At 45.5% G+C, this 26,221-nt stretch overlaps 2 protein-coding genes across 17 annotated transcripts in view; one reads left to right on the forward strand and one right to left on the reverse strand.

Annotated features, from left to right (window-relative positions):
- Positions 1-11,721, forward strand: part of LOC129212203 (uncharacterized) — a 50,120-nt gene extending 38,399 nt beyond the window's left edge. For 13 of the 16 annotated variants that reach the window (XR_008579103.1, XR_008579099.1, XR_008579102.1 and 10 more), the window contains 3 exons: positions 22-340; positions 1,413-1,921; positions 1,996-2,920. Coding sequence is in view for 6 of the 16 variants with exons in the window: in XM_054840467.1 (XP_054696442.1) it covers positions 22-101 (80 nt within the window). In the remaining 10 variants the exon portion in view is untranslated. Of the gene's footprint in view, positions 1-21; positions 341-1,412; positions 1,922-1,995; positions 2,921-4,068 lie in introns of those variants that run through there. The other 3 variants (XR_008579104.1, XR_008579100.1, XM_054840465.1) reach the window with 3 other exon arrangements.
- Positions 3,037-23,282, reverse strand: VSTM2B (V-set and transmembrane domain containing 2B). Its single transcript, XM_054840463.1, has 5 exons — positions 22,660-23,282; positions 21,789-21,973; positions 20,144-20,173; positions 18,716-19,109; positions 3,037-3,608 (listed from the first exon to the last, which is right to left on the reverse strand). Exons 1-5 carry the CDS (start codon positions 22,727-22,729, stop codon positions 3,520-3,522), a joined length of 768 nt encoding a protein of 255 aa, XP_054696438.1. The 5' UTR covers positions 22,730-23,282; the 3' UTR covers positions 3,037-3,519.
- Between the last annotated feature and the right edge of the window lie 2,939 nt (positions 23,283-26,221).

The raw sequence follows: 26,221 nt of genomic DNA on the forward strand, positions 1-26,221 counted from the left end.
TTCCTTATGATTATATTACAGATGACTCAGCTCTGGCCCCTAACAGCCATCACTCGTGCTTCCCAGCTCGCCTGCTTGCTGCCTTTGTGAGGAGCTGCTGACCGTGCTGTCCCCCGTGCAGGGACCAGGGGCTGTCCCCAGGTGCCCGGGAATGCGCCCACCACCCCCGGCGCTGCAGGACTTTCTGCCCAGCTCTGCGTGGCACTGCAGGACACACGGCGCCTGGCCATGGCTCTGCAGCCTGAGCACTTATTCCTAATCGATTCTGACAGCAGACACCACGAGGAATGCTGAGATTTATGAAAGAGCAAGATTTGCTACTAGCCTCTGTCCATTAAAGGTACAGCAAAACCTCACTTTGCCCTTTGTAAATACAATCAGCAGAAGTGAGGCAGTTGCCCTTTTCAGAAGAAAGAGCACTCTCAAAGGACAGATGTTTTAGCAGAAGTCCTTAACGCACTCACAAGCAATACAGCTCCAAATTCTTTACATTTTTCTATCACAATGTTTCTCATTCCTTTAAGTGCTTTTTAAAGACTAAATACTGTACCAAAAGCTGTGGCCTCCTCTTTAGACAGTTATTTCCCCTGCACTATGCAAATACTGGGCCAAACATAGGCTGTGTATTTTCCAAAAGTTCTGGCCTGAATGTGGAAACCAAGGCCGCAAAACCTGGAGGACTCATTCTGCACATTTTTGAAGGCAGAAATATAGCAAAGGTAAAGGTAGAGCCAGGTTATCCTGGCAATCTGCTCCCTTGTTGAAGTTATCCTCTGTGCTGGGAATGAGTTATCTCTGTATGTGTGCATGTCTTCACTGGAAAGAAAAGATGCCTATTTCTCTTGTTAGAAGAGATTTTTCATCAAATCCTCAGGTTATTGTTTAGTAGTTCTGAGGTTTTATAGTGAATTGGAATGTAAGAATTGTTATTCCTACCGCGGCACACTTAATTCTGATCTCAGAAAGGATAAAAAAAGTTATTTTTAGTGGCAGATTTAATACTTTTTCACCTTTAATGTGATTAAAGTCTAAAAGACCTTGATAATTCTACTCCTGCCACCGCACACAAAACTTCCAGTTGCTGCCACATCCCTGTGCAGGCAACAGGATACAATACAAAGGGAAGGACAAATGCGAGATGATGTATTTCCTTCCATGTTTTCTGCAAACCACACAGCATGCAATTCGAGACATAATGTACTCTGTAAGTGATGAAACAAAAGTATCAGCGCAAAGCAGATGATCTGTTTACTAAGAGAGCATGCTGAGGTATGGCTCCAGTTGAAATAGAAGCATAACTACTCCTAGATGGACACGCTCCACAGCTTTAAGCGTCAGCTATTTATTTAGATAAATTTAGGCAGATTTTCTTCTTCCTCTTGTGGATTTTTTTTTTTGTTTCTTTCCCTTAGAAGGAAGACGAGTCACTGAGAAATATTCTCTGCCCTTGGGAAAAAGCAGCAGTGATGATGAGCTCACCAGAGGACCCACAGTTCAAACCCAGGCAGGTTTCACTGTCATGACCAGCCGTTACTCGAACAATTAGAGCTCTCATGACGTTACAGACTCCACACATACCTCTGCATTGAATAATTGTCCTTGAACAAGTTCCCGGACATGAATGCCGGTATTAATTTAGGTGTGGCCTGACATTCAGATCTTTTTTTCCACCCGTTTTTTCCTTTTAGGTTATAAAAGACTGGCCCTCCTGCGCGCATATGGAAGCCAAGGACTGTGCTCTTCAGTTCTCATGCTCTGATGCACTTCCAGGCTTGCAACACCACCTCCCCCAACTTCTTCCAAAGAGCAGTTCTGCTTTTTGTGGGATGATTATGTATTATTCCCCAATCCACAGGCTACTACAGCTGGCATTAAGGAGATGGACATTTTACAAAGATATTACCACCTTTGGGTCCCCATGGTAAGTTTGCCCCACTACAAGAGGGCTTTTATTACCACAATGTAGTAGCATGTATGAACACAGATGTGTTTTAGTCTCGCACCTAGTGAGATGCAAGTGGCACAAATCCCTCACTATTACTGGCAGTCCTAGAAAAAGCAACTTTTGACCATCTGAGAAACTGAAAATCCCTTCCTGCCCTCCTAGAAGAGGACTCAGGTACAAGGTAAGGCAATGGCACATCCTGCTTTTGCTCCACTGCTGCTGCTGACAGAGTCCTGCTGGCGCTGTAGCTGTCACTTTACCATTTCCACAATTAAGGTCCTTTCTAAAATGCTACGCAAATGAAAGGATAAGGATCACAGTCAGACATAGGAAATTTCAAAGTACTTCCCTAAATTCAGCTAAAGAAAGTCGTGTTTCTTTACCAAGTCATCCTATTATCTCACTTAAACTCCAAGCATTTTGGAACAGAAAAATAACTGCTGTATTTACTGTAAAAAAGCCTTTTGCTTCATTAGAGGAAAGCTCACTTGGTAAGCCAAGTGACACAATTATGTAATTTTAAAAATCTGAATGTATTTTAATCAAATATTGGAACCAGGTCTACGGAATACAACATTCCAGGTTGATTCATTTTTATTTTCATTTTCCACTGCCTGATTCATGTTTTTTCAGAGAGGCCTGCAGAAAACCAAAGCAACTTACCTTAAACGCGCAACACCGTCACACTGTCCATCTGACTAGATCTTGCATTAACTGCCCAGAGATAACTGGTGTCACCACAGGAAAATGCAGCTATAGCTTGTGACTAGCTGCCAGCACATTCCGCTGTGGGGTTTGGCAATACGTGGGGTGTGTAATAAATAACTGATTTCAGTTTTATTTTATTTGTGGTGCAGCTTTCCTCAATTCTCTGTGCTGTGACAAGGCAGGGAACAGAGACAGCCACGAAGCCTTCTCAGGGAGCTTCTGGACACAGGGAAAGGCAGACACATCTGTAAAACTTTTATTTCAAAATCTTTTTATTCAACTGTTATTCAGCAATATACAATACAGTTTATAAACAAATGTCTTACCTTGTTTCCAATCTTCATTTAAAAATAAATATTATTGACAGTGAATATTAATTATGGTAAGATGTATCTTTTAATTAAAATGTCTCCAAAAGAAATAATTTAATTAAAAAAGAAAAAGGAAATCCAAAAAACCTAAACACAATAATCTACTAAAAATATGTCCTTTCTTAGGAAGGGCTTTGACCCAACATCTTTACATATTGTCATAAAGATAACTGCTCAACAGTTCGTGCAAAATGAAGAGTCAGAGGAAAGGTTTAGAAAAGAAAAAATATTACATTAAAATAGAGAAATCATAAGTGCCATGCACTGAGCAGGGCTTTACACCATAGAGTCTGGAAACTAGATGCATTATTCTTTGTGGTTTACTTTCTGTGGCATCCCCAAAAATATTTTTCCCCCCACGTAGAATTTATCATGCTGCTTTCAGTCTCTTTCTGTCCATCTTTAAAACTGTAGGTAATGTTTTGTCAGGGGTTCGTTCTGTTTTTAAATAGGTTCCTTTTTGTTTGGCTGAGGAGGAGTGGAGGAAGTAGTCCGTCAGTGGTTTACTAATAAATGTACAAGCCTATGCAGTATTAACAGGGACACATATAGGAATGGGTCTGTAGCATAAATAGGTCCTGTACCTAGAAAAGAAAGAGACAAGGGAGAGAAAAGGATTTTATTCTTTATCTTTTCCAATATAGAAGATTAAATGCAGAAGAGAAATATAGGAAGATTTATTTTTATCACTTCAGAGCCAGGGGTCAGAAGCTTAATTTTAATAGTAAAACAGCATCCTTGAGCTATCCAACTCAAATAGCTTTCTCTTCCCCCTCCCAAATCTAACTCCACTTAGGTCATTTCATTATGCATTACTAATGGTATGCCTAAACTTGGCTTCAGCCAAGTTACCAGCAATTGAGATTTCTATAAATACACCTTAATCTGGTATATAGTTTCTTGAGAAATGACAGGTATCAACCACCCATTACTTTAAAGGGAAATGACAAATGCTGCGGCTGTACTTCTTGATTAACAGGACATGAACCCATTTCATTTGGAATGGGAACAGCAAGACCTTGACATCTTCTTTACCTTTTATAGGAAAGAGCAGAATTTTAAATTAAAAATGTGCACAGGAGCTATAGAAAAACAGAGGTCAGCTGTGGAACACATCTGTTACCATCATTTTGTCCAAACCCAAAGAGGGAAAGACTGCTCCCCCTCCTATGAGGTAAGCTTATGCAGCACGATATAGGGCTGCAGGGGTAGTTAGGTATGTGCCATCATGGGAAAGCAGGTGCCTGCGACCTCATGGCTGTAGGAGGATGATGCAGCTCTCCCTGGGCAGGGGCAGACACCAGTGCCTTGCTCACAGTGAGAAGTGGCATCCACGTCCATGCTGCAGCTATCAAGGCTGTCCCTGTCTCACATCACTTACACTAAGATCTTGTCCAGGTTTTTTATTTTCTAGTTACCTGCACCAAAAAGAGAGGACTGTAGTGTGTGCCACCATGGTCCATCCCCTCTCCCTTGCGCAGTGGGGAGTGAGTTGTGGGGCCAAGGTCTGTTGGCCACACTCTGCCAGGAGAGCAGGACATGTGGGCATGGTGTGGAGCGCTGGGGCGGCTCCATCTCTGAAACGGGTCACTGCTCCGCTGCCAGGCAAGGGCGAGAACAGCCCCTCCCTATGGAGGAGGTCTGCTGTCTGGGCGCAGCCTGCGGCATTGCTGCAGGACATTACTGCCTTTCACTCCCCGAGCCCTGCTGAGCCCAGGCAGCAGCTGTCTGGGTCCCAAGTACCAATGGTGACACCTTTCCAAAGCTATGACATGGACTAGCGTGTGCAGTTGTCACCAAGACTGTAACATGACAATACAGGGCTGATGTCTCACGTGGCCATGGGACATTTCCATGGGGGTGAATACAAAAGCAGGAGCCCAGCTGGAGCTCTGCCCTGCAGCTGGAGCACGCAGAGGCTTCATCGGTGCTGAACACCCTACATCCAGGAGTAATCAATGCCCAAAATACCAACAGCCGCCCAGAAAAGTGACTGTCAGAGACACTTCGCAACATGTGTAAGCTTTAAAAAAAAAAAAGTTTTTCATGTTCAGTATCTCTGAAAAAGGAATCAGGCCACTTCTATTTAGGAAACTCATTTCAAGCACCCTAACACAGATACTTTAGTCTTGGTCTGTAGGAGATGTGAGTCTCAGCTGTGGCATGATCAAAGGAAGTAAACCACTGCTCTTGGGCTCGCTGTTCAGGCTGCCTCGTAATCTATATATACCTCACCAGCAAAGCTAGAGTATTATCATCCAATATCAAAAAATATTTCATAGTAATGTGGTGTGCAATTGAGGAACTCAAGAAATGTCCCCACAGTGCTATCTCATAGATGCCTAGACTGTGTGGAGATTATTTAGTTATTAAGGTTTTAATTAAACCCTTACATGCACAAACACGTGGCTAAGGACTGCCTACATCTCAACAGCAAGGCCTACATCTCAACAGCAAGGCATTAAGATGAATACAGGATTTTTCTTTTTAAAGCTGAAAATCATCAACAAACACAATTAACTCAGGTAACTAAAGGAGTAGCTTGTGAAATTGCAAAAATATACTAGAAGCTGCTAAAGCACAGGTTCCTGGCCAGCACATGGGACAGGCAATCACCAGCCCCAAATGTTCTTGCTGCCCTGAGGCAGCAATGCAGGAGCTCACAAGCTCGTACTTGTGTTCCCTGCCCCAGGAGCCAGCCCTGCAGAGCTGAGGAGCAAGAAGGGCCTGCCCCTGGAGACCTGCAGGCAGGAGAAGCAATCCCCTTCCTGCGCTGAGAGGGCGAGGGCAGCAGGAGCCCTGCCTGTGCTGGTGCCAACCCTGCCAGACTTCCCAGCCTCCGTGCCAGCCTGGGAGCAAACAGGGCTGTGACTGCCATTCTCCAGCCTCGGTGACCTCCCTCCTCCAGCAGGTCCCACCACTCCCTTAAAAACAGACAGTCAGTTCACAAATACGTTATGTTCTTCAGTTTTAGCAAGGATAAAACCCTAACAACAATTCTACCCACACCAGCAAGAGAAAACAGCTTGCGGACTGGGAAGGCTGAAGGTAAACCCCCATTTTCTGTCTGTCTCTGAGCCTGACACGCTATGTGGTACCTGAAGTCAAACTGCTTTTTCACAAATTGCAGTCCCTGGCACAACAGGCCCATGCTTCCAGTCAGCACATCCCCTTTTCCAAGCTGTCAGATGGCTCTTCTCACTTCTGGGACATGGCACAGCTGTGAAAGCGCCAGCCCAGGATGGTCCCATGTGCTATCACCATCCCCTGTGCCCAGGGATGGCAAGGGCAGCCCGGCAGCAGCCGACCCTCCTGGCAGCCACACGCAGCTCACAGGTGCTGAGTTTGTGCCAATTCCACACCTGCCCACCACTGTGGTGAAGATCTCGCCTTGGGTATTTATTATGCTCAAACCCGAGGGTAGTGAGAACCCATTTTTCCCTGCCAGGGCTGAACTTTCAATGAACAGGACTCGAGTTTGAGGAGATGCTGCCAGGTACTCAAAAAGAAAGGTGTACTTTTGTAAGGGGGGAATCCCCCTGGAAATGCTGAGGAACTCAACCTGGAGAAACGGACTCTTGTAGCTCAAGTGCTCTTACAACTGACACTGAAGGGCTGCAAAGGACACCAGGTGAGGGTTGTTTCTGTTCTGAATGGAAAGCAGTATTAGGCATAACTGCATGCAGTAGCCGTGTGCCTGCTTACCCAAAATCATTCCTACACCAGTTTTACCTTTATGTACTAGTTTTAATTTAAATCTCAATGCAGAACTGTGAATCAAAGCAACAGTCCAAATGTTTTGTCTTTTCCTTTTGTAGAAATCACCATTGTTTTTAACTTACATTCTCTTCTTAATTTGACAGCAGAACTTGAGTTCAGAGTCTGTTAGCAGAACCTCAGCAGTCAAATAAAACATTTTTAAAAAATTATTTTAAAGCGATTATTCTTACTGAACACCAAATACAAGTTTCCTTTTTTCATATTGATTCAGTGTTATTCTGCTATAGGACTTCACGAAGCTGGAGCAGAGACACAGAACTTCAGAATTCTCTTCCCTCTGAACATAAGCAGACCAGAAATATAATTTCCAGTAATTTCTCTGTTTAGTTAACCCAAACCCTTTTCATCATAGGGGGTATTGTTCATAAACAAGCAGGACTTAGTGTCCTCAATTCTGCTTTTACTGCAGTAGTGGAAGTCTTGACTTTCACTTAATAAATTGCTACATTTGTAGGTGCAAACAAACGGAATGTGGTCTTGACCACTAGGAAATGTGATCGACCCGGATTTGAGAACAGAGAGTTTCTATCCAGAGACTTGAAATCAGGAGTACACAGTTACTTGCAAACTATAGGTAGTTACAAGAAAACATTTCATTTATATTTTGAATATTCATTTGACGCTCTGTTATTGTAAGCTTATTTATCACTACATAGATTTACAATTTTGCTTTTAAATTATTTATATGCACATGGCTAAAAGGGAAAGTCTAAGCAGAACAATAACAAATTGTTCTGTTCGTGTATAGTGAATTACTCTCTAGCATCACTCATCCTTCTTTTCGATTTACAACATAATAATGTTTTACTGTAGTTTTCTATTTAATAATTTGTTTTGTGAAGCATTCATCAAAGTTTGACTTAAAACAGTTCATTCAATTGAAAACAGACATTAACTAACCAAGTGACTTGTGACACTTGGAAAAAATGGGATGATTCTTTTACAAGCTGTATTTAACCAATGGCCAAAACCCCACAGTTTCCAGCAGTTTCCTATTTTAATTCCTAGAAAGAATCTGAGAAGTCCCTTGATGTCTCTTTCTGAGATGGTGGTAAAATGCAGTGGCCCATATAATAAAAAGCTGAAAGACATCAGTAGCCTATTTTCCTTGAAAGATGAGATAACGCCTAAAATCTGACTGCCTATTCACGACGGAGCTGGGACCCCAGCTGGCAGCATCGCGAGACGTTTCTCTGTACTGGCTTTTATGCGGTGACCTGTTGGCCTCAGCCCGTTTCCTTACAGAATGATGTTCAATTAAAACTCTCAAACCTGGCATTTCATTAAGAGGTGAGGGATCAAACTGACCGTATAGATTGATTTATTCTCTCAGTCCAGAAACTTTAGACTGTGCTAGAGACATATTCGTGGAGAAGCTGCTCCTACTATCTTGTATCTATGGAAAAAATCGGGTTTTATATGGGTTGTTGGTCAAGGATCATTACAGGCAATAACCTACTAGATAAAACAAATTCTCTCACTGAAACACGTTTGGAGCACTTCCACTGAATTGAAGGGAATGTACCAAACTTGAGATCTAAGAGCTTCTTAGAAGTTTTTAATTAAAAAGACACCATTACTAAAGTCACTATACACTTACTGAACTGAAGAGATAATAATAATAATAAGCTACACCACATTAGAATTACTCCACGGTCTGAGATGTGATCTTATAAGCTGCATATATCCTTCTTCCACTTCAATACTTACAGCAATCCACATACTCCATTTTTGCTGTCAGGGTTTCTTAAAGGCTGGTACCTGGTCCCTTAAACTTCCTGCTCCTCACCAAGGGCTAAGTCTCCAGGATGCTGTGCGGACGTGCATCCAGAGCCTGGCCTAACTTTAGCACACCCTCCCAGCTAAACCCTAGCACACCGCATGTAACGTGAGGTGCTCTCGTTAAAAGCAGTATGTGGGACCGTGGAAATTTATGCAACAATACTAAACTATGGGGTCCCCATTGCTCCTGACTTTCAGCCGGCTGTGGATCGTCATGCCTAGGCACAACTAGGAATGGCTCCTGAGCTCTTTTGGTGTTGCTAATTTTGGCAATGGTGACTTCCCACATATTTATAAGCAACTGCATGGGATGTGCTCAGCACTGAACCTGCCTAGACGGCACAATGACAAAATTAGTTTTCTACCCGCTACACATTTTTATTTATGATTTGCTGAATTTTGGAACAGCTTTCCATAACTCATCTCAAAAAAATGCCTCATAGAAGTCAGCACATGTATTTATTTCTACACAACCATGTATAAGTTAGTGATCCTGCTTCCTTCATCCATGCCATCAAGGTTTTTTTAAGATTTTAAGTAAATCTTCTCATGCAGCTGGGTCAAACTCTCAGCTTTGCCCTCCACACCCTTCTTCTTGAAAATGCCCACATTTCACTTATCCACATTGTAGCCTCAAATTCTCTAGGAAACTGAAACTAGTTTTACTGGCCAGAAGACACTGGCCAGAGTTTTGTAAAACTCATCATTTTAGGTCTTCTCAAATACACCTGAGTTTCACCGTTTGTCTACCTTCTCTCGTAAGATATCCACTGCTATGCTCAGGCCTACATTTAGAAGTGAATTGCCAAAATACCGCGTAACAAGGGTAACAGAAAGCCACTCCTCGCTGGAAGTCAATCTGTGTGAGTGCCTGTGGGATAGGGCAGACGCAGGAATTGGTTGAGGAGTTGGGTATATGTTACTTAAGGCATTTGCAATTACTGAGGTGGATTTCTGATCACATTAGAGCTCATTTCAACTGAGACTCATTAAGGCCAAATTGTTCTCAAAATATTAGGACTGACAATCCCTTCCAAACATGCATATGGTACACAGATCAGTCAAGTGCTCAATTATCCTCTGTGGAGGCTCTTCCCTTTTTCTCCTAGATTGTAAGGACATTATTAGACATAAGCTACAGGATTAGATGGACAATTGATCTGATCCAGCTCAACAGTTGCTGTGGGTCTGTGCAGCAAGACATTTTTGTATTAAACACAGCTACTAAGGAACAGAAAGAGGGATAGTTAAGCTAGTGGATTTGATGAATGTATGGAAGTGCATATTAGGCAGAGAGCAAGAAATATTTCTACCTTTATGAAAAATATTTCCACTTTTTAGGTTACCAGAAAAATATGCAGTTTCATTGTCAATAGGCTGGTAAAAACTCATCTCCCACTAAAATTATAAGAAGTAGGGACACACAATACGGGGAACAATTGGAACATTTTCCCTCAATATCCCCACTTGCCTTCTGTGGTAGCCGAACACGTATGGAGCGGTCAGCAGCCTTACTGAAAGCCTCACTCCACTTCTAGGCACCACATCTGGCTATGAAAACTGCTGTATGGAGAGAAGGTGGTGCCCCCAGAAAGCCTGGCAGAGCAGCAGCCGAGCAGATTCACGTGGAGCTGGGCCCTTGAAGGGCTGCTCTTGGGATCTGTCCTCAACAAACCACCCAACCTCTCCAAATATCCACTCTTGGGAGAAAGTCAGGACAAACTTCAACAAAACACCAGTACATGCTTCAAGAAAACACCAACGCTAATTCATAACAACCTCCAAAAGGAAACACTGCTATAAACAGGTTCAATGTAGAATAAGAACATATCGTGAATACTTAAGATTACACAGCTTAAATACTTTACAGTGGTCTGCATTTAAATAAGCCAGTAACTTTCCTCTTTTGAGACCTGCAGCTGGTCTCTACTTTGTAGTACATTCCCATACAGATTCTGCTTTGGTATCTGTGAGATGATCTCTCCTCACCAAGTATCTTATTAAAGAGACCCAAATCGTGCAACTATGGATTTGTTTCATTTCCAGAATTTTCTGCAGTTTGATGATCTAAAACTAAATTAACAAACCAAACACCATTCATTCATTCCTTGACACTTGAATAATGAGAGATACAAAATTCTTTGTTATGTGATATGGTGGAAAATGAACTTCAAACTACACCATATAGCAAAATAACTACATTAGTGGGAGTTCAGGTGGCAAATGAGCATCCAGCCCTACCTCTCCTTCTTCAGTACTACTATGTGAGCAAGTCCACAGCATAGTGATACACACAAATAGCAAGAAGCACAACTCTAACAAAATCTTGAGGCAATGAAGAATACTGGTAGCAGGCTTTCAGTTACTGAGCGTTGAAGTGAGTCCGGGCTGTATTCTCAAGCTTTTCATTGTAAGCAGGAGGACTAAAAAGCCACGTTGCAAAAAGCAGGCAAGCTAGATATGGTCACACAATTCCGTAAGTCGACACTTTAGGAAAAGACTTGCAGTAAAAGTCACACTGGACAGACCCACAGGTTTCATGTTCTGTGACTGATACAAGTTGTAAATATTTGCCACCCAAAAGTAAAGAACAAGACACTGTAGTTCTCACTTCACTGTCTTTTAGAGTATTTTTGACTTGATCAGGATTAGGAGCAAGCTGCCAATGTAGTTGTAATTATCACTCCAATCAGAATTACTGAAGTAAAGCAGATTCGAGTGCAGGTTATCTAAGGATTTTTTTGAAAAATAACCTTATCCTGCCCATACTTAAAGAGCAGAGCTAAATGCATTAGCAGGATATATGGTGACACAAGGAAAACAGCTGTATTCAGAGCATGTGCCTGAAAAAAAAAAGAGCTTGTGATTTACATAAAGAAAGGATCACCTTTCTGCTATAAACAAACAGTGACATTCTGGGAGTGACCCACAAATATACAGACCCTCCAAACCTCCCCAGTGATTGACATTTGCTAGATATTAGCTAACTAAAGACATTGCTGTGCCCTAGATCTAAGGGAGGCCAGCCTTTACAGAATAAGCCAGCAAGGGGTTATTTGGAAAAACCGTGGACATGGGATTTTTCTCAGTGCTCTCTTTACATGTGAAATCTCCAGCTCCCTGGCGTGAGAGGGATTCAGATTAGAACACCGATCTCAAAATTTATAAAGCAGTAAAGTATTTCTATTTATACCAGTTTGGTGAATTTTAGCACGTGACCAAAAAAGTGACAGCCATAGAAGATGATGTCTATTATAGGGCTTACTAACTGTGCTCTGCTCACTGTGAGGTTAGCAGGTGCTCCTAGCACACACAACGAGGATGCTCTGCTTCCTAGCCACAACCGTGCAGATGCGGGGTAAGACCAGATATTACAGCAACTACTTGACATCCTCCGTAAGCTTCATTAGCACAGCTCCCTTCTCCAGCCGCAGCACAACGATCTGCGCACTGCGATCACACTGGCTTCTCCACAGAGCACAGTTGCTGCTCTGCCAAACTGCTCTTCTTTCCAGCTAATAAAATTGCCTCCCAACTGATAACAGCCTAGCAATATAAAATACTTGGTTGTTAACTGCTGTTGTGACAAATAATACTGTTCTGCTGACAACCCCATTTTTTCCAATACAAACCTACTCGAACTGTTTATTATTGACATACGGGACTGCTCTGCCATTATCTAATTTAAAAAAAAACACATAGTAAACAGCAACAGTGAACCTGCCAGCATTCTTACTGCTTTAGCAAAGCGAAATCAAACCTCAAACCAAATCTCTCTTATTAGCAGCACATTCCTGTCAGGCTCTGTTATGTAAAGAAGAAACACCTTCTTCACAGGACTACCGTAAGATTCATTTCCCGGCAGATCCTACTTAGAATCATGGAATCATAGAATCATGCTTGCTTTCCAACTGCAGACCACCAGTATTACTATCCTCCTCAAAACTAGTACCAGTAAGATTGTCTGGACATTTCTTTCTGCTATGACTGCTAAGTATACCACATAAAGTTTTAGGAAACTATATAACCCACAACACAGTTCCAAGTGTTACTTTATACATCAGTATAGCAGAGGTGGGGAATATGTAACAATTATCTGCCTCTTGTAAAATACACAGACCAAGTTAGCTGGTACTGCAAACTAAGACTCCATTTTGCAAAGTATCTGTTGAAACCGTACATAAATAACTACTGGTATATGTATATTCCTGCTCAAAATGCTGTTTGTTCATGCACAAAGACACATGGGTGCACTCAGCCTTCCCTCATACAAATTTCTAATTTTCTCTCACTAATGAATCAATCTCGTACAGAAATCTAGACCAATGTTAGGTACAGCTTCCACATTTATTAGAAAGATCTGGAATACCCCTTTCATTGTGTTCAGCAATATTTTTTAAAACATTTTTTCATCTATAACTTGAAGATATTAAAGAAGTTCAAATAATATTCAGATTTCTTCAAGGACACTGCACAGGCTGTAGCGGAATAGGTTAGTACAGTTTTGTCTGTCCTCCGGGGAACAAGCAAGAACCGCTGAAAGGAGGTTACTCAAATAAATTGCATTTCCACAGTACAAAAACACCCTGGCACAGCTTGTTTCTGCCCTAGGTAATGAGGTGACACAGTACTGCAGTTCGTGTTTTTGTCCAGTCTGAGAATGAATCCATATTACACACACACAAAAGAAGATATTTGACCGCACTTGTCTCCAAAGCAGTCTAATTTGCCTAGATATTAAAGTGCTAGTGATGTGTATTTAATGAAAATTCTTTTTGCATGTTTATTATCCAGTGACATTTAGGAGGTCAGCCTGATAATTCAGTTATGGCCTCTGTCTTGTTACTTTATTTAATGTAAAGGAAAATGTGATGTGACCCAGGTTGCGTTTAACTACAAATAACAACACAATGTGAGCTCATATATGGTCTCATAAAAAGCACAGGGGGAGTGAAGTAGACACAAACATCACCGAGTTGGAAAGGTAGGGAGCCTAAACTGAAGAGCAACATAGAAAGACTTTCCTTTCCTGCTATTTTGTGTAATGTTCATCCGTCAAAGATAAATGAGCTCCGCGGGCTGTTTCTCAAACTAGTGTGAAGAGTCATTCCAATTCTGACAAAGCCAGGTGAGCCCTAGACCCAAACCCTACCCAAAGTTAATCCAAACTCCACCACAGCCCCTCCAAGCAGAGACCCTCTAACCAGCCACAGGTCGTTACGCTCAAGCGTAACGTGTTCGGTTTCTTTCCTCTCTCTAAGCTGCAAAAAAATACCTTTTGCTTCCCAGCGCACGATGGAGATCTAGCACTCTCCCACATGGTCTCCTGCCTCAAGGTAGGTTGCCACAGCTTGACTTTGTGTGTGTACTGCTCTGACGAGCATCGCTGGGACCTGCATATGCAGAGAGACTGCAGAACGGGGACCTGGTGCTGTACCATCTCAGGCCGTGCAGCCCACAAGCAGACTTCTTCTGCCTCAGACACAGAAGGCTTTGTAGGGGGGAGAGTGAGACAGGCGTAGAGTGAAGACTTATTTTCTTCCTTGCTGTGAACACTTCATCTCTGCATAACGCATGAGTCTCTCTGTGTCCTTCCTAGAACACTCTAAGCATGATGAAGCACAGTTTCTTGTTTCACACTCCCATCTTTGTTTATTTTATTTAAGGCTTTCACTTCAGAGCTTTCAGGCTAGAGATCAAACAAATAAAAGGGAATTTGGATGCTGCAATGTCTGATCTACATTCTGCTCAGAAGTTAAACTAAAAATTGCCCCCAAGCCAATACACAGGCACTCATTTTGGATCCCGTTTGGTAGGATATAATACAGCCAATTTGCCTCCCAAAAGGTCAGTATGAAGATCCTTGTTTATTACTTCACCTATCAGATGACAAAGTTAGTCTCATGACTGAGGCACTGAACTTAAATTTAAGAGATCTGAAATTAAGTTTTCATGTTTAATTTCACAGCTGGCACACACTCAACAAAGTCGGTCATTGCTCTTCCTGCCATTTGTCCATCTCATCCATTTGGACTACAAACTTTCTGGGACAGAGACACCACGTGTCTTGCTCAGTCATCTCCTGTATCCCCCCAACTTACCCAGTAAAAACTAGGACCACTTCCAAACACTTTAACACTATATGCACTCTTTCACTTGCTCACTCTGTTTTTTTTCCTATAGCAAAACATTCCATTTGCATGTAAGTAAACTGAAACCTAAATATTATTTTCATTTAGAACCATATGGACACAACTCCTTCTCTGGTAGTATTAAAACCAATGATCTTACCAGCAGATCTTTGCCTCCTTGCAGCTAAAGTAACATGTTCTCAGTTTCCACTTCAGTCTACCTTACCGGCAGACAAGCAGTAATCTTTTTGACTCTTGTGAGACCACAGCACTATGTTTTTATATGATATTTAAACATTACAGATAAAATTCTGTTTGAGTAGCTAATATTTCTGGCATACTGGGCAATTTTTCTGTTACATTGGATCTATAGCCTTATATACTATGATGCTGATCACAAAGTTCTACCAAATACAATTTCAGATTACATGCCCAAAACAATGGATTTTCTATTTATACCTGGTTTGTCAGATCACACTCTAAGCTCTTTAGAGAATCTCATTAACAGACACGCTTATTCTAGTAAGTTCATCTTTCAGTTCAACTAAAAGATGTAAAGAATCACATTTCTTCCACGGTGCATGACTGGAACTCCAAGTGAAGTCAACGAGAGCCCTGCAGGCACATCTGAAAGCAGCATTTGATCTATAATCAATATTGTACTGTATTGGAATACAAGCACATGGAGGCCCTATCTTACTACAGGGGACATAGTAGGAAGATTTCTATTGCAAGGAAAATAGGACATGCAGGACACTGTGGCTAGTGCCATGCCATCAGCTTTTAGGCAGAGCTCTCCAGCGTATTAAATGAGAGTGTTTCTTAATCACTGATGGTAAATCCATTGTTTGAGCACAGTTCTGCTTTTATACCGAAGAAATATCCCCCTGTATGATGAAAAGACTGACAAATGCTAAAGACTTTTGAGAGTAAATGTATTAGATGATTCAATTATCACACACAGATTTGGTGCAAGTACTTATCTGCACGTGTGTTACAGAGCTCAAAATAGGATAATTAAGCGTATGTATTATGCTACTATGCATATATATAATTCATACAGCTAAACAGGGTTAGGTCCTGCAGTCTTATACACCCTACGTGAGCAAAGATTTGGTTTGATTTGATGGCCCTACTGTGTGGAAAAACAGCTATGACACTGCCTTGAGGGGGTGGACTCGAAACAGGGCTTTAGTTTACAGAGGTAAAAACAACAAAAGAAAAAAAAAAAGACCACATTCTTAACAGAGAAAAATAATTACTGTACCTAAAATAGCTCTAAAGAACACCACTTTAACATACAAATGGGGAACTCTGAAGCTCAAGGATGCCATTTTCTTTTAAGACATTTTGAAGAAAGTTTAGTGCTTACCCAACCTGAATGACAGCACCGGAGACCTGAGTCTTTCATTTCCTCACAAAAGCAGGCAATATCTCTGAAAGTCCTCATCACACTGACTTCCACATTAGTATTTTATCCACATGCCTTTATTCTGGGTAGTGATCAACACTTCATGTCTAGGGGAGATAAGTCCATTTCTTGCCTCTACACCAAGCTGTCTTGCTTCAAACCAAGTGCCTGGCCCAGAAAGTCTAAAATACACCGGTGACGGGGACTGGGACGGCAACCAGCAATCTGTTGCACAAAAGCAACCAAAGAGACATCTCATGGTAACAAGTCTCACAGTTCTGGTCCAGAAGGCACCTGAATCAGGAACTCAGATGGCCAAAGTTCTTCAGCTGCCCATCTCCTGAGCCATGCTGTGGCTGATGTTTTAGTGATAAGTAATTCAGGCAGTTCCAAACTGCCACAGGTGTGGAAGTTACAATAAGCCAAGCAGAAGCCTGTTATTTAGGGGGTCTTGATTCAAGCAGAGGAAAAAGACATTATTTTTACAGAGGACCATACCAAAATATGAAATTAGTTGCCTCCCTCATATGGAGACAAAAGCAGTTGCTGGTTTACACCTTATTAAGTACTGTGAACAAGAACAGGAGTCCTGTGCTCTCTGCACTGACTTCAGCTTTCTCCCAGAGCAGAAACTGCCACAGAGTGGCACTGTGCACAGATACCAGTGTGCACAGGAGAGATGTCACAGCAGGAAATTTTGGTGTAGCCTATTCTGTAGCCCTCTTAGCATCAGTCTCCATCTGGAGATCCCCACAAAATATTGTTCTGCATTCCACTACCATTTTCACTGATTTAAATCATTCCATTATCTCCGCTGCTGGCCACAATGCTTATATTTTATTTTCAGAATTTAATCCAGCCTAGAAATGATGCAGCAGTGCCACATCCCCAAACCACAGACATGTAAAAAATCAGGATAGACAGCAGTTTAGATGATCTGGGCAGGGGGTCTTGCCCTAACAGACATATGTGACATGCTTTCTTGGTGGCACACACTCACATCCATCTGTTGAAATGGAACTGAGCCCACTGCGTTTCCATCATCCTGTTTTTAGTTCACATGCACCACATAAGCTCTGGGTTCAGTAGGCAGGGCATACAGTGCTGCGAATCCTAACCCTAGCTTCTCTTGTCAGCATGGAAAACATTGCAAGAATTCTCACTGTGGGGGGGAGTGGAAAGAGGAAACATGAAAACAACCACTAGCCCTGGGCTCCTAGGAGGAAAGCAAATCTTTCCAACAGGAAAACAACAGATCATAAGCATTACAGTGTTTGGTTTAATTTCTTGTGGTCAATGAATTCAGCAAAAGCAAACAACTTTTTTATATACCCACAGGCTCTTCTAATTAGACCTCAGGAATTATCACTTTGTCTTCCACTAGACACTAATGAACAACCAGCTTAGTCTTAGGAATGGTAAGGAGTAAAACCTAGTTTTCACATATATTTCTACATGAGAAAGAAATTGAATTATTCAGCAGCAAAAAGTAGTAGCCAGAGACAACACAGCACCTGTAAAGCACTAGCAGGTCAAAGTGACCCATATACAACTGATTTCCATTACTGTGAGCCAAAACTTGCAACCCTTTGTGCTGAAAGTGTGAAGAGGGATCAGGAAGAAGTGTGAACATTCCTGTGTGAGGATTATGAATCTGTGTCAGAAGAGACTCAGCAGAGAGGGGAGCCCAGGCCTTTCCCTGCACAGTCAATGGCATAAAATTGTTTCCCTCCTTCCACAGATAACTTGGCAGGGACATTTGTTCAACATTAACTAAGTGACAGTGGCTGAGAGGGGAGCTGAAGCCCAGCCAGAACAGCACCACATGGCTTGAAACACCTTTGCAATGCAGATTTAAGACTCTGTGTTCTTTGTCCCAGACTTTGCTGTCATTAGTGTAAATAAAGGTTTACAACGGCCTTCTCCGGCTAGCTGTAACATGGTAATGTGGCATTAATAACTTAATACGGTATTAACTGAGAGGCAATCAGTATTAGCACAATGTTTACATTTGCAAACCATTATAGAGTGTAGTATCTCCAATTCTTATCCTGCCAGTAATTCAGATGTGGAGCTCATTACACAGCAATTGACATTTCCCTTCCGAACCTGCACCCTGCTCTGCATGGGCCTCGCACCTGCCCAGGGCAACCAGCCCCCGTAACCGCTCGCTCATTTAAATTCTCTGCAGAACAGCCATGGCATTTCGCTCACTTGAGGCTGCAGCTACTGTTTAAAACACCACGTCCAAAAAGCTGCAAGAGGGTTTCTGAAAGTGGGGCCTCCCGTAGCACCTACCGAAAGGAAGCAGGTCCCAGCCTTGCTCTCAGACCCATCTCCCCAGCCCCACGCCTCTGTACTAACTTCTGACAAGGCAGGGCGCGACGCGCCGGCCCTAGCTTTTGGGATCATTTCAGTACATTTACTTACAGACTTGGGTGCAATTATTTAGCCTTAGCACCTCGGCGACAGTTCCGCCCGTGACAGAGGGGGGTCGCAGTGCCCGACCCTAAAACGAATAGCGGGACTCGGGGAGCCACGGCCGGGCAGGGAAGAGGCGCCCCCCGCCCGCGCCCCCGCGCCCTACCTGACCCGTGCTGCTGGCGGAGGATGGCGGTCTGCCCGGGTGGCGGCGAGGCTGAGGAGGCAGCGGCGGCCGCCGAGGCGGTGGCGGTGGCAACACCCCCCTCGGCCGGGGGCGGCGGCGGGCGCTTGCCGGGGCCGGGGGGCGGCGTGGGCCGGGCGGCGGGGCCGTGGCGGCGTGGGGCCGCGCCGCTCTGGATGTGCGAGACCGCCTCGGCCGCCTGCACGTCGGGCGGCGCGAAGCGGGAGAGGACGCGCAGCAGCGCCTGGGCCTTGTGCTCCTGCGTCTCGTCGTCGCTGTAGTCCGCCACGCGGCACTCGTAGACGCCCTCGTCCTGCCGCCGCACGCCCGAGAGCCGCAGCCGGTGCGAGATGTCGTTGCCCTGGACGCGGACCGTCTGCAAGAGAGCGCACCGCCGGGCACCGCCTCAGCAGCGGCCGCCGGCCCCCGCCTCCTTCCCCTTCCCTTCCGCAGCAGCGACCCTGCTCCCCTCGGTGCAGAGCTCGCTCTCGGCCCAGGTACGTGTCTTGTGCTGTCAAGAACACCGAACCTGGGCCCATTCCCCTCCAGAGCGGGGACACCGCACATTTAAGCCCAGCACCTCGCTGTTAAAGCCTCACGTCGGTGTCCCAAGGGGCCATCCAGAATCAGCCCCTGCTCTCCATCATCCCCACGCCACCACTCAACCCTCACCACTAACGCTCTGCCAACCCCCCTGCGTGCCCGCCCCTGGCCCGGGGCTCCTCTCTCCTCCTGCCCGGTCCCGCACGGAACCCGGCAGCTGTGCCAGGTGCTGGGCAGCCTCCAGCCGCACGAACCGCCCCGAACCCGACACCCGGGGAAAGCCCAGCATCCCGGGCGCCTCCGCCCCGCGCCCGCTGCAGAGGGCCAAGCCCTGCTGGGTGCAGTGCCACCCGGCCGAGACCGAGGACGTGCCCTACAGTCCCGGTGCAGGCCACGCTCCGCCGCTGCGGCGGGAGGGAACGGCTCCAGCCGCGCCTCAGCACCGCGGAGAGGGGCCGGCGTGCGCCAGCGGCCGCCTGGCTGGGGCAGAGGCAATCCCGGGCCCGCATCAACGGGAAAGGAGCTCGTTTCCTGCAGGACAGGGAGAGAAGGAAAAAAGGAAACTTCTCTCCTGACCTGGCCCACAGTCCTTTTCAAACGTGGTAAGGAAGGGCCGTAAGGCAAACATCATCTCCTCTCGATTTGCGAGGAATGAGACGTGACTGCTAAACCAGCAACAGATGGTAACGTTTCGACTGAGCCACGACACACCAAGGAGGGGAAACGTGCCACACTCCTGCCGTGCTGCAGGAGCGGGGCTGCCAGTGAGACCAGCTGCATCGTGTGTCAGGAAAGGAGAGGGGCATGCAGTAAATCCCATGGGTTTGGGAGGAGGGGTGCACACCACCCAGCTCAAACTGCACTTACACTGATTTTGGTTGCATCCTTATTTGTTACCTAAAAAAAAAACAAAAAAAAAAAAAAAGGAGATTAGACTCAGCTCTGCCAGTACATCAACAAGATGCTCATATTCCCACCCCAGTGCAAGGACAGGACAAGGACAGATGCCACTTTCTTTACTTGCCATTCACACAGCCCACGTGTGGCTGGGGGGAGTTCCCCGGTTGATGGGGAAGGCAGCAAACCAGCACTCAGCTGGGGGGGCTGTTTTGGTTAAGCTCCCGTGGTGCCCACAGAAGTGCTGCCTTCACCAAGGGTGTGAACAGCAGCCAAAGAAATGCTTGTTGCATGCTGTGCTGCTCACAGTCACTGACAAACACTGGGGAAGACGCTTTACCAGCAGTGTTAGTACAGCGGTGAAGCGCTTGGATAGGCTGGATCCTGCACTGTTCAGGGCAGAGCTTTGGTCCTGAAACATCCTGGGAGCAGGTATCACTCAGCAGGTTTTGTACTTTGTTATTTTTTTTTGTCTCCATCCAAATACTGTAAACCTAAGTGATGCCTCAGATCTCATTGATGTGCCTCCCAGGGAGACGGTCATCATTCTCCAGGCATGCCCTGTCATCATTTATTGTAAAAGCAACTCACGGTTTTTATATAAGGTTAAAGAAGACATTTAAATCCAAGCGATTTATTTCCCTGTCTGACAACTGACTTACACTTTCCCCAGCTAGGCGGCATCACATTAGCTCAGTGTCTATATGCTTTGCATCTCTATTTGAGTTCTGCAGGAAAACAAGCGTGCCACAGAGAGGGGAGCTGGCACAGGCATGGAGGCTGCCACGGGGCACTCTGCTGGCGCAGGGGCCAGGAGGCTGGAGAGGATGACGTGCCCCGCACAGTAGTGCGACATGGCCTGGAAATCCTGGTTTACCCCACTCCTTGTACAGCCCCGTTTGACACCAGCAAGGTGTCTTGCACTGGGGGGTGGCTGCAGAATGAACTGGCTTGTGTTGGGGAAATGCAGCTGAAATATTTAGACTAGAGCCTACCCTCATGCCAGGCAGCTTGTGAGGGGGAGGGGAAAGGACATGCAAGATTTAACTCCACTTCATGCATTTTAATTACTACATCCAACTATCTGAAAATGTCTTGCTGAGCTCCAGATATGGACACAGGTGTGTATGTGCACCCCAAGAAACTGTGTGTATTTGTATATGCAGACTGATACGTACTTAATGCACCAACAGAGAGAGTTGTATCCCTCATGCCTTTCTCTGCTCTATCAGTAAGCACACAGGCTCTCCCACCTTTTATAATGATTCCTAGCTCAGCCCACAGAAGCACTGTTTTTTGTTTGTCCCCACTTCATACTACAGCTATTTTTGACTGCCTCTCTTGGGTCCTCATTGCTGATTTTGCAGCAGGACATTTATCATTTTCTATTTACAATCCTTAAAGCACTGATGTTTTCTCCTGAGGTGAAGTCCCCAAGGTGCATGCCCTGTCCTCCTCCGTCCCAAGGAGGGCCTGGGGATTCTGGTGCTTCCAACCACTCGCTGGCACTGGGTAGAGGAATCGCTTTCCTCTCTGGAACTGCTGAGTTTATTTTGATCACCCTCTGAGCATGTTGCACTCAATGAATAGATGTATCTCCATAGCACTGCATTACCTTGCTCCTGCTGCCGGGGACACTGATGGCTAATTCGTGTGCAAGTTCTCTGGCTGGTTCTTTAAGATACCACCACTGGATTTCCAAGGAGTAAGAGGTGGATCCGCTGGCTCGGAAAGCACAAGGCATCTCAATATCATCTCCCTCCCTAACAGTCACATCTTTGGGAACTTCAGTAAAGGTAGCTGAGAGGGGAAGATAGAGTTACAAGGGCTGGTTAACGGGAGATATTAAAAGACAAGATCAGCCTTTTTCAGTGTAACGTGAGTTGTTTCAGTTCAAGGGCTAGGCGCTGACCGAGACACGGGTTTCCCGTAGTCCGGGGACTGCAGGATGTGCGGAGCTCCCGGGACAGCGCACCGGGGGCAGGGCCGAGCCGGTCCCCACCGCCCCGCAGCCGGGGTCCACGGCTCCAGCAGAAAGGGAAAGTTTGAGGAGGATCTTAAAAACTTCTCGTCCTCCCAAGAAAGCCCTCGGCTAGATACAGGGGCACTAGTGTCCCACTGCCCCCTCCCCCAGATCCGGCGCGGGGACTGCCCCGCTCTGCGCCGGTGGCTGCGAGGCGCCGAGCCCGCACTGCCGGCAGCTGCGGCCGCAACAGTGCCACCTTGTTCTGCAAAAAGCCCCCCCGGGCAGCGCTCCCTGCCCCCAGCCATCAACACTTCCACAGGAAAAAGCGGCGGGGAGGACGGGACTTGGAGCGACTGCCGGCAGGAACGACGCGGCTAGAGCTCAGCTGCGGACAGGGCGGCGAGCCCCACCGGCACCGGAGCCCCGCCGTGCCTGCACCGCAGCCCCCGCTGCCTCCCGCCAGCAAGTTGTGTCCGGAGCGGCGGCTCACCGCGGGAAGAGGCAGAAGTTTCCTACTCACCGGTGACGAACAGCAGAGGTGCGTTGAACATCAGGTAACAGATGGTGCAGAAGAGCCCCCGATTTTCCATCGCATCTATGTGGGCTGCGGGCGGGGGCCGGGCTCGGGGCGCAGCCGGGCACGCCTCAATCCATCGCACACAGCGGGGTCGGGTCAGGGCTCCTTCCCAAAAAGCCAAAGCCACCCGACTAATCTTGGTTTGTGCGGAAGCAAATGTAAAATCCACAGCCGGCTGCTCAAACTCGCTCGCAGGTGGAGGCGACGTTCCTGGGAATGAAGCAATAAATCTCGTCCCGGTTCTTCGCTCCGCCGCGAGCGGGATTCAACTGCCCTGCGCTGAATGGGGGCTCCTGCTGTCCGCAAGCGAGGAAGCGACGCCGGGCTCCCCTCCGAGACCCATCACACTGATAAGTCTGCTCTCGGAGCCCGCAGGAAGGTCCAGCGAGGCGGCAGGGACGCGCCTCCTCTCCCTGAGCCTGGGGAGCGCCCGGCGTCTTCCCGTCGCGGCCCGGGCTCTGTCCCCGCACGGGCGGCGGCTGCACGGAGGGAGGCGCGCCAGCACGTCCGATCCCGCCTCTCCCCTCCCGGGCGACGAGCGGCCCCGGCCGCAGCTGCACCCGCGGGCCCGGCCCCCGCCTCCGCGGCCGCGCAGCGCTCCACCCACAGCGGGAGGGCCCCGCCTGCCGCCTCCCCGCAGCGCGCCGCGGCCCCTCGCCTCCGTCCCTGCCCTCCTCCCTCCATCCCCCGCCGCCGCGGAGATTTTCCATGCAACTTAGTCCCGCCGTCACTCTGTACGTGTGCCTCCCGCTTTTCTCAAGATCCCAGGCTCGCTCCAGAAGTGACTGTGAAGTACTTGAATGCAGAGCAAATAAGCCGACTGGGTTTTGCTGGCGTCCTGATCCAAGGCTGGGTCTCCTCTTGGGGTGCATGCCCAGAGCTGATTGTTCGGTTGCTGTCAGGCTTCCAAACTCACTAGGTTTATTACTTGTTAAAATACATTAAGAAAAAACCTCACGCTATTGATTTAGAATACAGTATCATAAAAAGAAAATGTTTCTGTGGATCAGCTGTTTCTCAGGCAAATGTCCCAATTAAAAAATAGAAGTGCTCAAAAGTCAAGTCAGTGAAGACATTACAGTGAGTTACAGTCACAAGCAGAGTTTGATTTTTGCCGTAAGTAATGTGAGGGAGTTGTATTTTAATAAACTTGAGGTGCCTTTCTAAAATCTTTGCCTTTTTTTTTTCCCCCTGAAATTCTATTAAAAGTCACCATTTTATTCAGCCACAACTTCATTTAATCACTGGGATGGCATGGGAAGTGTGTTTTAAGATCCACAGAAAATTTTCTTTACAAGTTTAATGGTTTAATTCCATACCAGCATGTAAAGCTGGATACATGAAGATTTCTGTGGAACAAATTATTTAGAAACATTCACTTTGTGAATAACTAAATCGGACTGATTTTTAATTGGGTGCTAGTATCTAGCTTCCCAGCTAACTCCCTGTCTGGCCAGACAGACTGCTGGAGGCTGAAGCTGTTGGGCCCTGCAGGTGCTGGCTCCCTGGTAGGAAAACCCACCCGCATGGTTTCCACCAGGAAGTTTCAGTAAAATTCAGATGATCCTGTAGAATACTGAAACTGCATCAAATCAATATTTCTTGTCGGAAATTTTTTTGTCAGAGCATTTTCAGTCATTCCTACTGATCATATCATGATTTAAATCCTGTGACAGTCCTCTGGTAGGTCTATGACAACTTGCGTGAAGAGCAACTTCTTGCCTTTCTCCGTAGCATTTACTGGGAGCCTAAATCCTGTCAACCTGAATCCTGCCAGCAGGCAGAGCCCAGTTCCCTGGGCAAGTGGAGTCAGCCCCTGCCTACCATAGAAACTTTTATTGTAATAACTGTAACTATCTAATCAAATAGTCTAATAATCACTTACACTTTGCTTTTCCACCCAAAAGCTCAGTGTGCTTCACACAGTAAGTAAGCATCATTATTTCTTTTCACATATGGCCTTAAGCCATGTAGTACTGCAGTGAGTTTTATTACCGCCTTGCAGAGTCCCCGTGTAGCGCTTCACCCACCGGGCCGCATGAAGGCAGGGAAAGGCAATCGTGACAAACGTACCTGAGGAAGTAAATCCAGCAGCCACTCCATGCAGCAGCAAAGTCAGTCAAATCCCAAGAAAGGGTTAAGCTCGGTCCTCTGCTAGTGAGGCAATTCCATTACTTTGTACCTTCTGCAGCAGGATTAGTTAGAAAACTCCTAATGGATAAACAGAATCAAAACAGAAGTAATTTTCATATCAAATTACTAGTGACAAATCATATTTGAAAAACTTTTACTTAAGTTTTTATTATAATTGATGTTTAAAAATTTATTCTGAAATTTCAGCATTGTGAACATTTATAAAGGCTTCGAAAGTAAAAATACCCAGTCCATATTAAGTGAGTTTTGTTTCTGAGATACAAAAAATAAGCAATAAAAATGAAAAGGAAAGGCAAATGCATTTAAACTTAGTTCTATTTTAATAAATCTAAGGTTGTTATTGTAGTAATATTGTTGCTGAAGTGAAGACAGTTTTAGCTTGAATGCGTCCCTCAATTGATAACATTAAACCTTCAGTTCTACTGTATTTACTACCCACCAAATTTGATTTTATATCTAGCAGCTGAACACTGAAGTGCTGATATCTTTGTATTCAATTAAATTAAGGAATTAGGAACACAAACGTGTTTTTCACAGTCTTCAGTAAGAGTAATAACAACACTCTTTTTATGTTCTCCTCTTCTACTAAAATTATAATGGGGGACTATTGTGCTCTACACTGACTGGCAAGTATTCTGTGCAAATCATTTTGCTCTTAGGATCATAACACCATTTGAAGTCATTTATCGATTCAATCCTGCCAGCAAAAGGGACTTCTACGGTGCAGAAGCTATCACCTGCCTGCACTCATACACCCCGAACAGGTGATGAATGGCAGGAGTATCACAGGGACAAGCCCCCTTTGCAGTTGCTGATCCTGCAGCATCAACTACATCCACACCAGCAATTCTCAGTGAAATCAGGAAAACTATTCAGGTGCTTAAAGTAAAGGCTGTGTTTTGTTGATGACCATGGGGTTTTTGCTGTAACTGTCACTCAGATATTACATTAAGCTGCGTGGCAGATAGGTAACAATATTCTACACCCAGGCAAACTGAAATTGGTAGTTTTTATGGAGAAATCCTATGGCATTTCCATAGCTTTCCACTTCCAAATCAGATTTAAGTAGAGAAGATTCTCTCTGCTGTAGGATAAGCTCAAATACAGTAGCATTCGTTCTGGCAACAGGACTCTCCATCATGTTATCCACATGACTTCATCCCTAAGCCATCCTCGAGGAGATGGTGGCAGGGAGAAGCTCTGAAGTGCCCTTTCTGCCTCCTGAGCACCTTTCTAGGGATGCCAGAAGGGCAGTGGAGGGACCACTGGATGAAACCAGCAGAATTCCTCCTGAAGGGACAGTCATCTTTGTTGTTTCTTAGTCCCGTTCTCATATTCCACTGTTAGCCCA

Source organism: Grus americana, chromosome 13 (genome assembly GCF_028858705.1).
Source record: "Grus americana isolate bGruAme1 chromosome 13, bGruAme1.mat, whole genome shotgun sequence".
Taxonomy (NCBI): Eukaryota; Metazoa; Chordata; class Aves; order Gruiformes; family Gruidae; genus Grus; species Grus americana.